This window comes from Aspergillus ibericus (genome assembly GCF_003184845.1).
Source record: "Aspergillus ibericus CBS 121593 unplaced genomic scaffold BO80scaffold_26, whole genome shotgun sequence".
Classification (NCBI taxonomy): domain Eukaryota; kingdom Fungi; phylum Ascomycota; class Eurotiomycetes; order Eurotiales; family Aspergillaceae; genus Aspergillus; species Aspergillus ibericus.
Genome location: NW_020292124.1, coordinates 263752 through 279188, shown reverse-complemented (window position 1 = coordinate 279188; position 15437 = coordinate 263752). Strand labels below are relative to the sequence as shown.

Below are 15437 nucleotides of genomic sequence, written 5' to 3'. Positions count from 1 at the left end.
GTGCTTTTTTTTCTTATCCTGGAAGTTCAGTTACCATTGCTACTGTCAGATCAGTTGAATCCAACGGGTCTGTCAGGTCTGTTTCTCACCATGGATTCCGCGGCAGATTTCGGTCCGCTCCAGCAACGCGTGCAGTCGTCCCTGATGCAGGTGACGCGCAGCGCCGGTCAACTGTCCGCCGAAGATCTCGATTTCCATCGCTCCTCGAACGCAGAGGTTTCGGATTCCCTGGATGAGCAGAGCAATCGACTGCTCTCTCTCACTTCCTCGATCCTGAAGGCCGCCACCGCTGGTACGGATGTATCTGCACCGACATTGGACGACGAAGATGCCCTCGAAGATAACTGGCGCGGCGTGGTGGATGTGATCGATGCGCTGTTGGAAAAGGCCGACGCGTGCTTGGATGAATTCACCGGGGTGATTAAGAAATTGAGCCCCTCGCAACAGGAACAGGCTGCGGCCAAGGCTACGAAGAAGACCCCTGCGAAGTTTCCCACCGTTTACGATTATGGTCCGTCGAAGATCCCTAAGCCGCAGTTGCAGTTTGAGCGCCCCGCCGATAATACCGATACGTCGCCGTTCAAGCCCTTGTTGAAGACGAAGCCGCATGCGATGGTTCCGTTGAAGGATTCGCTAAAGTTGGCTGACTCCGCGGTTGGGTATGTGAACCCTTACGAGACTGAGATTCGTGCGGCGAAATTCCCCGCTTCTTCGTACAGTGTGTCGCCTGCTGTCGATTATCAGCCGTGGGAGTCGACAAAGGCGACTTTTGTGGATACTCCGGAGGGTGTGCAGGAGATGTTGGAGGAGTTGAAGAAGGCGAAGGAGGTTGCTATCGATTTGGAACATCACGACGTGCACTCATATCAGGGTCTGGTTTCCTTGATGCAGATTAGCACCCGGGATAAGGATTGGGTTGTCGACACGCTCAAGCCCTGGAGGGAGGAGCTTCAGGTTCTCAATGAAGTGTTTGCGGACCCGAACATTCTCAAGGTGCTTCACGGTTCCTCGATGGATATTATCTGGCTCCAGCGCGACTTGGGCCTGTACGTCGTTGGCATGTTCGACACTTATCATGCTGCTTGCGCGTTGAACTACCCGAAGCGCAGTTTGAAGTACCTGTTGCAGAAGTTTATCAACTTTGAAGCCGACAAGAGATACCAGATGGCCGACTGGCGCATTCGGCCGATTCCGGAAGGCATGTTTGACTATGCTCGCTCGGATACTCATTACCTCCTCCATATCTACGACCACTTGCGCAACGAGCTTGTCGAAAACTCCGTTCCGGACAACAACCTCGTCGACTACGTTTCCGATCAGTCCAAGAAGGAGGCTCTGCAGATTTATGAGCGTCCCGTCTACGATTCCGCCACTGGACAAGGGCCCGGCGGCTGGTACGACCTTCTGTCGCGAAATTCGGTTGTTGTCAACAGGGAACAGTTTGCGGTGTTCAAGGCGGTACACCAGTGGCGCGACGAGGTTGCTAGAGAAGAGGACGAGGGTGTACAATGTGTGTTCCCGAAGCACGTTCTTTTCCGGGTTGCCCACGCCATGCCCCTCGACCTCGGCACCCTATTCCGGACATTGTCGCCTGTGACGCCAATTGTTCAGCAACGTGCCGCGGACCTCCTTGAAGTGATCAAGAATGCGAAGCTCGAAGGTGCTGATGGCCCGGAGTGGCGTGACGTGTACGTCAAGCCGACCAAGAGCACTCCGGCCACGCCAGCGACAGAGGCTGGTCCTTCGACTCCCACTTCGGAGGAGACCGACTTCCCCACTGCCGCGCGCTTCGAAGTCTCTCAATTCTGGGGTTCTGTGCTCGACTCGCAAGAACCGCCGGCGACACCCGCATACTCCGCTGTTGCGTCCGCCGAAGCTCTCCGCCTCTCCCTCCCTCTGCCGCCTATGCCCCGAACCGTGTCCGAAGCCCGCGAGAAACTTGCTCCCGCCCCTGCACCCTCGAAGCCCGCTGCTCCTGCTCCGGTTGAAGAAGAAAAGAAGGACGAGAACAAGTACTTCACCGTCAAGGAACTTGGTGGACCCCGCAAGCGCAAGGTGACGCCCGTTGAGCAGTCGGCGTCCTCCGAAATCGAGGCACCTACTACAGATGCCAGTTCGTCGTTCGATATTGAAGAGAAGCCGTCCAAGAAACAGCGCCGGAAGGACAAGAAGAACAAGTCGGCCTCTGAAACACCACAGCCCGAGCAATCCGCCAAGGAAGAAGAAGCTCCGTTCAACTACGAGTCCGCAGCGTCCGTATTTAACGCCAAGCCCGGCCAGGCCGCCTCGGGACTGCCGCCCAAGCGTCGTTACAACCCGTACGCCAAGGCGCTGGAGGCGCCGTCGGGGGTGCGCAAGCAGAAACGCGAGATGGCAGGCAAGGCGATGACCTTCCGGTGATGTTTGGTGATGTTAACTTGGTTGGATTGGTTGGTTCTTTGTCTGGTCAATGGATTGGTGCGCAAAGCATGGGCTGGACATAGTTTGTAAATGCATAGCGATACCCGGTTTAATGCATCGTGATATACTTTCACACTCCCACTCATACCTACCACAAATTGCAGCCACGACCAGCTCCCCCCCCCCATCCCCTCAAACCTCAGACCCAGACCTAAACCTAAGCTCGACCCAAAGTCTTCCCCCGCTGCTTAACCATATACTTGTACATCATCACGGATCCTATCCCCATTAGCCCAACCCAAGACACAAACCCACCAAACACCAAGGAGAAAGGGGAGTAACATACCAGGCCCATAAAGTCCCAAAAAGAAAACAAACAGCGCCTTAACAGCCCAAGACTCTGTATCCACGGTGGCCTTGAACATCAACCACCATTCACTTCCGATGCCGATGGGGTAGAGGATGAGGAAGAGGGAGTATCTATACACCATATTCAATCAGTTTCAGTTTTTTATTACTCTTGAGTTGCACATCCCCTTTCACATATCACAATCTAAGCGTGTATGTACGTATATAGAAGCAACCAACACCCCCCATCACCATAAAGAAATAGGAAGGGGAGGGAAAAAAAGAAACACACCTCAACCACCTCAACCCCCCCGGCACCTGCACCCCCGAAATCAGCACCACGAAATACAAATACCGGATGGTATCTGCCACGGACCACGCGAAGAGCATGTACTTGTACGCCGGGGCGAGACTGGTCACTGAGGGAAAGGCGTAGTTAATGGCCCAGACTTGGACGCTGCGGGCGAAGATTTGCGTGAAGGTTGTGAAGATGGGGGAGCGGGTGAGGCCTTTTTCTTTGGTTAGTATGTTGGTATGTTCGTATGTTGGGTGAGGACAACTTGCCGGTTGCTGCGTGCAGGATTTCGAGAATGGCGAGGGTTTGGGTCCATCGGGTCCAGGGTTCGAGGGTGGTGTAGGTGGTTTGCGGGGGTTGGAGGGGGGAGAGCAGAATGGGAGTGAGGATGTGGAGCCAGAGGAGGGTGTTGATGGTGTTGTAGGTTAGGAGGTAGGATGTTTTGAGGGAGGGCATGTTTGCTTGCGGGTGGTCTGATGGGTGGGATTGGAGGTATGGGGAGATGTTTGGGGGATGGTTAGATTGAGTTGAATTGAAATGAATTGAAATATTGGAGAAATTGAGTGGGGAGGCCGGCTGGTTTGGATTTGCATGTGATTGCGGCTACTTTTTATTTGGAATGAAGCTACAGAATAGGGTGGAATTGGGATATTTTACTGGGTTTATGAGGCGGCTCTTGTAGGGACAATTCATTGTGTCAATGTCTAGAATCCCGGTTTAAGCTTTAGATGTATGAGGGTTCATGCAGGAATGCAGGGTTTCTTCCTCGGAATAATCCGAATGATCAATGAGATTTCCTGGACGTGCACAGACCCACCCTGACAGTCCGTTGAACCGGAGTGCTGGGTGCTATGCCTGCTGTGCATATCATCATCCAGACACACCACTTCCCACATCACTCCATGATCCTCCCAATCAACAAGGTCACCTCAACAATGCCCCGAGAATATCTTGTACCTGCCCGGGCCAGGAGCAAGATGGTCTCTCCTGCCGAGTATGGCTTCAGAGGTGATTCACACATGAACCCTCTCTGTCAGCTCATGGCTATATCCAGAGTTGACTACCCCTCGAACAAGTTAGACCGACCCCAGTACCACATAGTAGAGTCCAAGCCATCTTACCTCTGCCTAATCGTCCAATATCACTCCGGTGACGGGCTCGCGCATCGAAATTTGGGATGCAGATTCAGATGTAGATGCAGATGCAGATGCAGATGCAGGTACATGCATGTGTCACTGTGCTGGTGCAGCCTGTCCCCACCTCACCTCTCCAGGTGGTACACGCTTGTTCTCACCTCAGCTGCATCCCTCTCTCTCCCGTCTAATGCTGACATCTAAAGGTCCCATGACATCAACCTGCGGGTGGGCTTGCATGATAGGGATATACCTGCTTTTGACAGCTGCGTGCTGTACGTACTATTGAACTTGACTATATTAAAGTTGGAGGTTATTGTGCAGGTTGGGAGGGACCTTTTGTATTTGCTTTTAATATTTTGGTTTGTGGGTTTTTGTGTTTGTGCTAGTGTACGGAGTAGGTTAGATGTGCTTGCAAAATGAAGCATGTGTGGATGGTAATGTGGAGCTGAGGATGATGCTGGTCATTGCTACTGCGAAGCGAGAAGCGTCGATCCTTTATCTTTGCTTTTGATATGGTGCAGGATATGGGGAAAGCCATGCCCTCTGTACTCCGTAATCTGTATAGATTTTGGATAAGCTTCCATACTATCGCATACACCGCGGGCCGTATCATGCTAGTGTTTCAATTCACCTCGCTTCATGACTCGTGCGCGACCTCAGCTCAGCTCCAGTAATCCACTGTATCTCGACCAGATTTCTTTTTTTATTACTTTCATAAAGATACTGCGTATTCTAGTGGATTGTATGCGTGGATGAGGATGGAATGGAATAGACCGCCAAGCCTAGGCACGGTCTGAGAATGATGACCCCCTGGTTGATCTACATCTATCTGAAGGCCAAGATACCAAGAACTTACGTAGGGAGCTACAAGGGCATTCATTACGGGTAGGTGCTGCGTTTGTTTATTGTAGGTGTCATGACCAAGAGGTCAGTGTTTAGGATATGGTGTAGAGTTTGCGGTGGCGACTCATTATGCGGTGTCTGTTAGATAGAGGCAAGAAACTCCGGTATGTAAGTGTTGCGAGATAGATGATCCTGATAAGGGCGATTGTACGGAGTAGATACTACTGTATGTGTTTGGACCCCGCTTATGGGGGTACTGACTCGCATGGCTTATCCACTTGTGCCTGTACCTGTGCCTCTTAAATGTCTCGCATGTAATGCTGTAAGGTTATGTATGAGGTAGCCTTGCTTGCTGCTCATGGGATACATGCTCCAATCTCTCGTATTCACTGATCATGCATACATCCTAGCTGATAAAAATAAAGAAACCGGAAGAACGGTGGGCCAAAGCGACCTCCCCGTGACTAGGCAGTTTGACAGTTTGACAGTTAAAAATACCTGAAGCAGGGACTGACAAGCCAAGTCACTACGAATACTACTAACTAGTTAAGTAACCGTGGCTGATTCAGATACCCTACAGACACACCAATGATAGGCCACCATCCCAGCACACGAGAGTTCAAATCCGCGAGCCAACAAACCCGGGCGTCAAATCATAAACCCTCCTCGGTTTCCATCCATGGATAACTGGAAGTCTCGTGGACACAAAATCTGAAACTTGGTCCTTTTTAAGATTCAGTCAATTAACTCCGCTCCCTCTTCCCCTCCCCCTCTCCCCTCCGCCCCCCGGCATTTGTCTGTCCTACGTGAATCTTATTCCTGTGAACCGGTGGTACCGACCGTCGACACTGGTGACTGGCAGGTGGCTAAAGTTAGATTCTAGTTCACTGCAGTGGTTTTTCTGCAGGTACCAGCGCAATTTGCCCCTCCCCGGAATTAGTACACAGCACACACCAGCAGATAACTACGGAATACGCTGACAGATGCTCGGGCACCACTCCAGGTGAAATTAAGAACTACGGAAGAGGACTGATCGACCTATTTAAGATTTGCCAGTTTCTCCTACCTTCCTCCACTTCATACTGCACGGTTGCGTGTGCAGCAGTAGACCCGAACTAGTGCCGTGTGGTCCTGGTCAGTGGTCAATGGTCAGTGGTCGGTCACTGGTCGCGGCCAGCAGATCGCTCGCGCTCGCTCGCTTCTCCTCGCCTGTTCCGACCGACCGACACTAGACTACAGACTAGACACTAGGAAAGACTCAGGTACCCGTGGACGGAGGAGCATTGGGCCAGGGGTAAGACGGACGGATGGGGAAAAGGGGACGGACTCGATGCGAAACTAAAAATTTCCTGCAAACCTTGGAATGTGCCATGCGAGCGGTGCAATGCCTCTAATCTAGGGTCGGGTTCTTAGCCCCGAGTCTACGCTTGACTATGGAGTATCTAGTATCTATCTGTATCTGGCCGGTACGTGCAAGCGGTAGATGAGGTGGGCTCCGCTGCGTTCCCCTTGCGTCGTCTTGCATGGGGACCATCCGACGGTCGAGGACTGCCAGTGCTCGGGAGACGATCATCCGGATATCATCATTTGAGGGACGGAGTACGGAGTAGATCCGGGATGAGAATGGACTGATCTGAAGATGAGGGTACATACGGAGTACGGAGTAGATAGTTAGTATTATCAATATGATGATTCAACCATGTCATTAGCGACCATCCGGGAGAATTTGAGTCGGTCGCTCGCAAGGTTTAGGGAGAGACCCAAAAGGGTAAATGGAATGGAACGAACGCTAAATTATTACCCCGTCATGGCTAGGTGCTAGTTGGCAGTTGGCAGCTGGCAGTTGACATAGTATTATATCCAAAACATCGGACCTGAGAATGTCTCTGAATTCTTTGTCTGGGATTGACAGTCATGACGCATTGATTAATTCAACCTCGTTGGTCTGTCAGCTGGTTGCGGATGATGGTTTATTAACCAATCCGTCTTGGACTGAAGGGCTGGCTGGAGGGGGAAATTGAGTCAGTCGTAGGGACCAAATTCAGGAACAGGAATTGTTCGCTGGGTCTCTGGGGCTGCCTGGTGGAGAGGCCATCAGGTAATCTGTTCTACCGTTGGACCACCCTGTGCTCCGTTCCCTTCGGTGTGCCCCCCTCCTCCCTCCCTCGGTCCCCTCCGTTCTCAATTCTCATGCAATGGATGGATTTAGTGTCTGCTGCAAGCCTGCACCACGGTTTTACGCGCATGGCAAAAGAAAGGGTGAAGAAAAGAAACCACGCACAGGTCATTTGTCAGTAGACAGAGAGACAAACTTTTTGATAATAAAATAACAAGCAAACTTGAGATGGCTGTAGATGCCAATCTATATACCAGCTCGATACTCTGCACTGAACCTGACGAATTAATTGCTCCCAGCAACTCCTGGTACCTGCTTCCATCCCGTCCGCTGCAAGTCACGGAAACCAACTCCACCCCTAACGGATTTATTTCTCCCCTCCCTGGCCACTCGCGAACCATCTGTGTCTTTTCCCCTCTCTCCTGCTGCTGGAGCACCCGCTCAATCCTATTCTTCTTCTACTTCTACGACGTACAATCTTTGTCTGGTCGTCGTCGTCATCGTCTATCCTCGTCCTTTGATATCCTCTTCCATTCTTCAAGTTGATTTGGATTGTCCCCGTGCGCTCTCCTTTTTTTTTTTTTTTTAACTTACTTTACCGTTTATTCACTGTCCTCATTCCAATTCCCCTTGGAGGCGGCCTGATTGATTTTCCTCTGCATCCGACCGGCGTCTTTCCTCCTGCCCCCTCCAGACTCTCTCCATTGATCCATTAATTAATCCTCGCCATCCTTGCCTTGCGCCTCCTTCCTTCTTCGGCCGTGGAAATTTCCTCTTCCATACCGCTCCCAGATCTTTAATCACCCGTTCATCTCCTCCCTCCTCTCGACGCGGAATTATTCGCAGCGCCCATCTCGTTGCCTCCAGTCCACCCTTATAATAACCGCCCGGAGAGTATCTGAGACGCCTCCTGTTGATCGCATCCATCGCGCTCCGCTTCTCGTTAATCCTCCATCCCGATCGCCTTTTGCTTTTTTCTCCATCCTATTTTTGCTCCCTTTCCTTCGCGACTAGCGGCGCCTACGATTCAGACGTTGTCACCACCACACTCGTCAATTATTTCGACAATTCGACTCGATCGCTCATTCTACCTCGTTCGCCTCCCGGCTACACTTGCTCCACGCGTGCGATAAGGGGTTTCAACTCGCCTGTTGCGTAACGTCGCCGCATCGATTGTCTCGTTCCAGATGACCAGCAGGCTCTAACACTTGGATCCTGCGACCGGTGCTCAGACTGTCACAATTGCTATATCGGAGGTGTGGAATCTCGTGGCTGGTGTTCATCCGCATAATCGCGCTGAACGCTTAATTGTGTGCTGCTCGATTCCGGCAGACATCCCCACGCTCCTTTTTCACACATAATGTCCGTTGCTACGATGCTACAACCTGCCTCGAGAGCTTCGACGTCTTCATCTTCTTCGTTCCAGCCTGTCACACGTCAAAACACCATGTCTTCCCACGATACTCGATCCCTCCGCCAGTCGAAGCGGCTGTCAGTCACTGCGCTGTACATGTCGATGAATGCCAAGGACAGAGACTTGGAAATATCAGATGACTTGGCGAGAGGTCAGTCTGCATTCAGGGAATTGTTGAGTATGCGAGTGCTAACTTGTCTGCGACAGCTCAAATATATCTGCGCGAATTGAAGTCGAAGATTTCATCCCAATCCAAGAAGAATTTCGTTCTGGAAAAAGATGTTCGGTATCTGGATTCACGGATAGCCCTGTTGATTCAGAACCGTATGGCCTTGGAAGAAGTAAGAATCGCTATCTCTACCCAGTGTGTGTGTGGCTTTTAACGAGGTTCTAGCAAAACGAAGTTGCCAGCCACCTTGACGAGGCGATAGATCCCCAGGAGGGATTCTTTCCCAACGACGAGAGGACGCAAAAGTACGGTAACCTTCTGTTTCTGCTTCAGTCCGAACCCCGCCATATCGCCCACCTGTGCCGCCTAGTCTCCATGTCCGAGATCGACTCCCTCCTGCAGACTGTAATGTTCACCATCTACGGAAACCAGTACGAGAGTCGCGAAGAACACCTGCTTCTCACCATGTTTCAGTCTGTGCTCACCTACCAGTTCGACAACACTCCGGAGTACTCGTCGCTATTGCGCCAGAATACCCCGGTTTCCCGCATGATGACCACCTACACCCGGCGTGGTCCTGGTCAGAGCTACCTGAAACAAGTCCTTGCCAACCAGATCAACGCCCTGATCGAGTTGCGCGATGTGGACTTGGAGATTAACCCGCTCAAGGTGTACGAAACGATGGTCAAACAGATCGAAGAGGAACAAGGATCGTTGCCGGAGCATCTTGCCAGATCCGTTACGGCGGAAGCTGCAGCAGAAAACGCGCAGGTGCAGGCCATCATCGAGCCGCGTTTGAAGATGCTTACCGACCATGCCAACCGCTTCTTGACCACCATCATCGACTCCGTAGACGAGACCCCGTACGGTATTCGGTGGATCTGCAAGCAGATTAGAAGCTTGTCGCGGCGCAAGTACCCGGACGCGCAAGACCAGACCATCTGTACCCTGATCGGAGGATTCTTCTTCCTTCGCTTCATTAACCCCGCTATTGTCACTCCCCGATCGTATATGCTGATCGAGTCGACGCCCACGGAGAAACCTCGCCGCACGTTGACTCTGATCGCGAAGATGCTTCAAAACCTGGCCAACAAACCCTCTTACGCAAAGGAGCCGTATATGGCGAAGCTGCAGCCTTTCATTCAACAGAACAAAGAGCGCGTGAACAAGTTTATGCTTGATCTGTGTGAGGTGCAGGATTTCTACGAAAGTTTGGAGATGGACAACTACGTAGCGCTCTCGAAGCGCGACCTGGAGTTGCAGATCACCCTCAATGAGATGTATGCCACCCATGCATTGTTGGAGAAGCACAGCTTGGCTTTGGCCCAGGACCAGCACTCCCATCTCAACGAGCTCTTGCAGGAGCTCGGTTCCGCGCCACCACAGGTCCCGCGCAAGGAAAACAGGACCATCACAGTACCATTGTTTAGCCGATGGGAAACCTCCCTGGATGATTTGACTGCAGCTCTCGATATCACCCAAGAAGAGGTCTTCTTCATGGAAGCCAAGTCCACTTTCGTCCAAATTCTACGGTCGCTGCCTCCGAACTCCTTGGTAGCCCGTCGTCCGCTCCGGCTGTATCGCATTGCCGAGACGGCCGCAACCCTGAAAAACGACGCGGTGATGGTCCGGAAAGGCATTCGCACCATGGAGCTTCTGAGTCAACTGCAAGAGATGGGAGTCATTGACCGTTCCGATGACTTCAGTCTCCTGCGTGACGAGGTGGAGCAAGAATTGGTGCACCTGGGCTCTCTCAAAGAGAAAGTCTTGGAGGAGACGAAAAAGTTGGAAGAAGTCTTTGCGACCATACGCGACCACAATGCGTACTTGGTGGGCCAGCTGGAAACGTACAAATCGTATCTACACAATGTTCGCAGCCAGTCAGAGGGAAAGCAGCGGAAACAACAAAAGCACCAGGAGCTTGGGCCGTACAAGTTCACGCACCAGCAGCTTGAAAAAGAAGGCGTCATTCGAAAGAGTAACGTTCCAGAAAACCGACGAGCAAACATCTACTTCATGTTCAAGAGTCCTTTGCCAGGCACTTTTGTGATTAGCCTGCATTACAAAGGTAGGCCCATGATAACCCCACGACTGTAATCTGTTGCTAATTTGGAATGCATAGGGCGTGCCCGTGGCCTTCTGGAGCTAGATCTCAAGCTCGATGATCTCCTCGAGATGCAAAAAGACAACCAGGAAGACTTGGATCTGGAATACGTCCAGTTCAACGTCTCGAAGGTGCTCTTGCTGCTGAACAAACGATTTGCACGAAAGAAAGGGTGGTAAAGAGAACCCTTTAGGACATCTCCACCTCACTCTATCACGATGTCTATGAAACGGAGCGAATAGTCACCGGCAAGCTTCAAGGTCGGGTCCCAGCCCCAAGCCTTTGCTCTCGAGCCGCCGGTTTGATGAACGACAGTTGGCACTGGGAATGCCAACATGCACAGAAGACCTGGGCAGTGTGGTCTGTTGAATCCTCCATCTTACGTTATGACCTGGAGATGGACGATTGATTGTATACTTCACCGACGCGGCGCCCCAAGGGATGGGAGCCGACCATGGATGCATAAGATGAGTTGTTTTTGTTTCAGTTCCTTTTGGTTTTATGTCGAGATAGGTCTCCTATGCGGGGCGGTAATCTGGTGGGCCGGCCGGCTTGTCGATCCCGGGCGTGGCCCCGGACTCTTTCCTCGCTGGCTCGGGGGGCGAGTGGCCATGGCCAGTGTTGCTTTTCGTTTGTCCTTGCGACGGCTATACCCCGTTGAATGATTTGCGCTTGAGTTTGGCCAATGCCAGTGCAGTTTGATGAGATTGGGTGCGTGCGTTGTTTCATAGGTTCGATAGGGGCCGCCGGTCATGCCGCACTGTGTTTATATGTACCTATATGTTTTGGATTTAGCGTGTGGTTTCGCCGAATATACATGGCTTTAATGAGGATGCTCGGTGGTGGCTGGACCGCGAGCAGTCTGCAACCCCGGCCATTTCAATATGTTTGCTCCTGGACATGATGTGATCGACCTGAGCTATCTTTGTTAGTACTATGTAACTGCCGTGCAGCTACTAGTCGTATCTGATGGATCTCGGGAGGGGAATGTGTTTGATGGCGGGTGATGTTCGGCCAACTTGCCCGGCAACCAGCGAGAGACGAGGACACCTACGTCACTGCCGGCTGGGGCGTCGATGGCGACCGGCGAAGAGCCCCCCACCCGTATGGATTCTCAGGGGTCGCACCGGTGGCTTTCAGAGCAGATGATGACAATGAAGGAGCCTAGGAGGAGGGTGTCGACCTGGGCGCTAAAATCCGCCAATCAATCCGGGATCTCTGGGCGAGAAGTAAGCCTTGAGAATTGTTCCCAGGTGTCGCCCCTCCGATCTCAGGCAACGAATTCAGGCCGGCACCCCCTCAGTCGGCAGTCAGTCAGTCTGTACTCTGCAGTCACTCCGTCGTAGTCGTCGTCGTAGTCATCGTAGGTGAGGTGAGAGTCGTTGTATGAGGACGTGCCCGGCGGTTCCAAAGTAACTCTGATTCCGTCTAGCCTGCTGGTTCTGTCCGCCTTCTCGACTTTCCCTCTTCTTGCTGGTCTCCTCCTCTCGATTTTCTTCCTTTCCCTCCGCCTCTTGGTTGATTTCCAGTTCCGATCGTCTGGGAAGTCTTCCTCCTCCTCTCCTCCTTCCCCTTAACGCTATCTGCGACATCCCGCTTAATTGTCCCTCCCCACTCCCCCTACCCCCCCCTGCACCGCCTAATTTCTCCTCTCTCCTCATCCCTCCTGAACTGCAAACCTTCCCGTCCACGGGCCTCTTGACTGTTCTTAAACCCTCCCTCTTCCCCTCCCTCACACCTCTTCATCCCTCATCACCGTCACAATGGCCGCTCCCCAGTCCAAGTACGACGACTACGACTTCCCGACCACCGCGCCGGAAGCCCAGCCCGGCCACCCTGGTCACACTACTCCCGAGCAGGATGCGAAGGTGCAGCAGCTCCGGTCCGAGCTGGAACAGCTTGGCTACACCGAGAGACTGGATACCTTGACGCTGTTGCGTTTCCTCAGAGCCCGCAAGTTCGATGTGGCTGCTGCTAAGACCATGTACGTTTTGCCTCGTTCTGCGTCTGACATCGTTGGCTGGAATTTGTGCCATGCGAGTGCTGTGAATGTTGGAGATGCAGTCTCTGCTCTGGCCTCCGTTTCATGATTCTTCCGTTCGATATCTCCTTTTTTATGAGACTTGAATCCTGCAGACGCGCGCTAACATCCACTCCTCGGGATTAAGGTTCGTCGAGTGTGAGAAGTGGCGGAAAGATTTCGGCACGGACGAGCTGGCCCGCACTTTCGAATACAACGAGAAGGCCCAAGTCTTCCAATACTACCCCCAGTACTACCACAAGACGGACAAGGTGTGTATAATGCCGACAGACCGCTCTTTCTCCACCGCTAGATTGGTCGAGACGCTAACGATCGGGGATCAAATAGGATGGCAGACCCGTCTACATCGAGAAGTTGGGCAAGATCGATCTCAACGCTATGTACAAGATCACCACCGGCGAGCGCATGCTGCAGAATCTCGTGACCGAGTATGAGAAGCTTGCCGACCCCCGTCTGCCCGCCTGCTCGCGCAAGGCGGGTAAGTTGCTCGAGACTTGCTGCACTATCATGGACCTCAAGGGCGTCGGTATCACCAGCGTCCCGTCCGTGTACGGATACGTCAAGCAGGCGTCTGTCATCTCTCAGAACTACTACCCTGAGCGTCTGGGCAAGCTGTACCTGATCAACGCCCCCTGGGGTTTCAGCAGCGTGTTCAGCGTGGTCAAGGGCTTCCTGGACCCCGTGACCGTGAACAAGATCCACGTCCTCGGCTCCAACTACAAGAAGGAGCTGCTGGCTCAGGTTCCCGCTGAGAACCTCCCCACTGAGTTCGGCGGTAGCTGCTCGTGCGCTGGAGGCTGCGAGCTCAGCGACATGGGCCCGTGGCAGGAGGCTGAGTGGGCCAAGGACCCCAAGTGGGCTGCCCCGAAGGAGGTGACCAAGACCGAAGAGGCCGCTGTGGAGAAGGAGATTGAGGCTCAGGCCGACCAGCCCACCGCATAGAGGCATTACTTCATCCATCGTCGGTTTTCTCGTTCTACATTTTGGATCAATATGGTAAAAGCTTCGGGCACTATCTTGCCAATCTATATCCCTTCTTTTGTTTTCTAGAACTGTCTTGCTGGGGGATCCATGAAAGGATGTTTTCTCTGTTCTTTTTCGAGGCACGCGCAGGAGGCCTGGGGCGGTTGCTGTAGGGCCTTTCCGGCGAGCCTGTCATTGTCATTTGTCATTGCTTTTGGTCGTGCTTTTTGAAGTCAGATATCAAACACCATATGAGCGGCGCGGGGTGTGCTTTTATAGAAATGGAGCGGGAGCAGTAATGGGGCAGATGATAAAAAGTGTTATGTGGACCGCATGCTCTGGGTAGATCAGGGTATATACTCATACAGCGTTATAGATCGTGATCCGAACCCTGATAGCAGTTGTTCATTATTGTAAATCCTCGTAAACCCATGGTATCATCCAAGACCTCCACGCCGACCCGTACCAGTAACAAAATCCGATGTAAATATAAACCCAGGAATGCTCATTTCTTCTTCTCCACCACCTCGACAGCCCGTCCAGCTCGCTCGGCCTTGCCCAGCGTCGAAGCCAGGGCATTCCCGTCCGGTCCTTCAGCACTAGACAGCTCCTGGCCGGGCACGCCCTCTCCTTGAAGCCGCAACAACGTCCGCAACGCGTCCTCATACACCTCTGCCATCTCACCACTCCGCCAACGCTCCGCCTCATGCTCCGATCCCAGCGAAAGCTCCAACTTTGCCCGGGCCCTCGTCATCGGTCTTCTCCTTGTCTCCGTCTTCTTCTCCGTCTTCTTTTCCTCCGTATTCGCATTCCCATTCGTATTCCCATTGACATCCGCATCAGGCATCTCCGTATCCCTCCCCTCCCCGCCCTCACCCTCCGCACTCTGCTCACTCTCCTCCTTCAATCCCTCCTCCACCTCCTCATCTTGCCCCTCCTCATCCTCATCCTCATCCTCCAAAATCGCCCTCCTCAACTGCTCCGCATACAACCTAGCCGCGCGACCCGGGGCATCGCGTCTCAACTGCGCCACCGTCGTGGTCAACGACTCCAACTGCGCATATAACGACGTCACCCGCGCCGCTAGTTTCCCGTCATATGCCTCGAACTCGACTTGTTCCGTGGGGGCGGTGAAGGCCCCCGGGAAGGGAAACTCGGGGGATGTGGAATCTAGGCCGTTGATGCTGATTGAGGAGGAGGCGGTTGTGAATGTGTGGTGGATGTACTGTGTTTTTTTTTTTAGATTGAGTGTTAGTGAGGTTGTTTTTGTTTGTTTGTTTGGTGGGGATGGGATCTAGGATTATGAAGAGGGAAAGCTATGGGAGCAAAACAAACCTCATCAACTAACTCCCTCACACGCTCGCGCATCGGATCCGGTCCATCATTGGGATTCGTGGAGGGGGGAAGATGCAGATCGAGTTTTTGGCGCGAGAGCGCGACCGTGTTGGCGTATAGGTAGGTGAAGTCGGCGGCGGATTGGAGTTCGATTTTGCGGTGGTGGTCGGTGGACATTTTGCTGGTTCTTCTTTTCCTTTTTGCTTTGGTTGGGGAGGTAGATGAGGGGGACGCGTCGGAGTAGATCCTCTGTTTGCGGTGTTCTCCGGAGAT

The 15437-nt window shown here is 52.8% G+C and overlaps 6 protein-coding genes across 6 annotated transcripts; 3 read left to right on the top strand and 3 right to left on the bottom strand.

Moving 5' to 3' along the window:
* The first annotated feature begins 43 nt into the window (after positions 1-43).
* Positions 44-2534, top strand: BO80DRAFT_426208 (exosome nuclease subunit RRP6). Its single transcript, XM_025719701.1, has one exon. The coding sequence runs from the start codon at positions 91-93 to the stop codon at positions 2398-2400; it is 2310 nt and encodes a 769-aa protein (XP_025574162.1). The 5' UTR covers positions 44-90; the 3' UTR covers positions 2401-2534.
* BO80DRAFT_116881 (putative membrane protein) lies at positions 2509-3550 on the bottom strand. Its single transcript, XM_025713462.1, has 4 exons — positions 3313-3550; positions 3041-3257; positions 2747-2880; positions 2509-2679 (listed from the first exon to the last, which is right to left on the bottom strand). The coding sequence occupies exons 1-4, from the start codon at positions 3497-3499 to the stop codon at positions 2618-2620; spliced, it is 600 nt and encodes a 199-aa protein (XP_025574161.1). The 5' UTR covers positions 3500-3550; the 3' UTR covers positions 2509-2617.
* A 4948-nt stretch (positions 3551-8498) lies between these two features.
* Positions 8499-11004, top strand: BO80DRAFT_358193 (Ras GTPase activating protein IRA2; the record flags this gene model as incomplete). The annotated part of the gene is made up of 4 exons (XM_025715873.1): positions 8499-8703; positions 8760-8893; positions 8947-10789; positions 10844-11004. The coding sequence occupies 4 exons, from the start codon at positions 8499-8501 to the stop codon at positions 11002-11004; spliced, it is 2343 nt and encodes a 780-aa protein (XP_025574160.1).
* A 1118-nt stretch (positions 11005-12122) lies between these two features.
* Positions 12123-12643, bottom strand: BO80DRAFT_116808 (uncharacterized protein). Its single transcript, XM_025713461.1, has one exon. The coding sequence runs from the start codon at positions 12484-12486 to the stop codon at positions 12184-12186; it is 303 nt and encodes a 100-aa protein (XP_025574159.1). The 5' UTR covers positions 12487-12643; the 3' UTR covers positions 12123-12183.
* On the top strand, positions 12337-14134 carry BO80DRAFT_426206 (SEC14 family lipid-binding protein). Its single transcript, XM_025719700.1, has 3 exons — positions 12337-12809; positions 12994-13117; positions 13194-14134. Exons 1-3 carry the CDS (start codon positions 12589-12591, stop codon positions 13806-13808), a joined length of 960 nt encoding a protein of 319 aa, XP_025574158.1. The 5' UTR covers positions 12337-12588; the 3' UTR covers positions 13809-14134.
* Positions 14135-14219: 85 nt separating this feature from the next.
* Positions 14220-15422, bottom strand: BO80DRAFT_465842 (uncharacterized protein). Its single transcript, XM_025722750.1, has 2 exons — positions 15165-15422; positions 14220-15054 (listed from the first exon to the last, which is right to left on the bottom strand). Exons 1-2 carry the CDS (start codon positions 15339-15341, stop codon positions 14335-14337), a joined length of 897 nt encoding a protein of 298 aa, XP_025574157.1. The 5' UTR covers positions 15342-15422; the 3' UTR covers positions 14220-14334.
* Between the last annotated feature and the right edge of the window lie 15 nt (positions 15423-15437).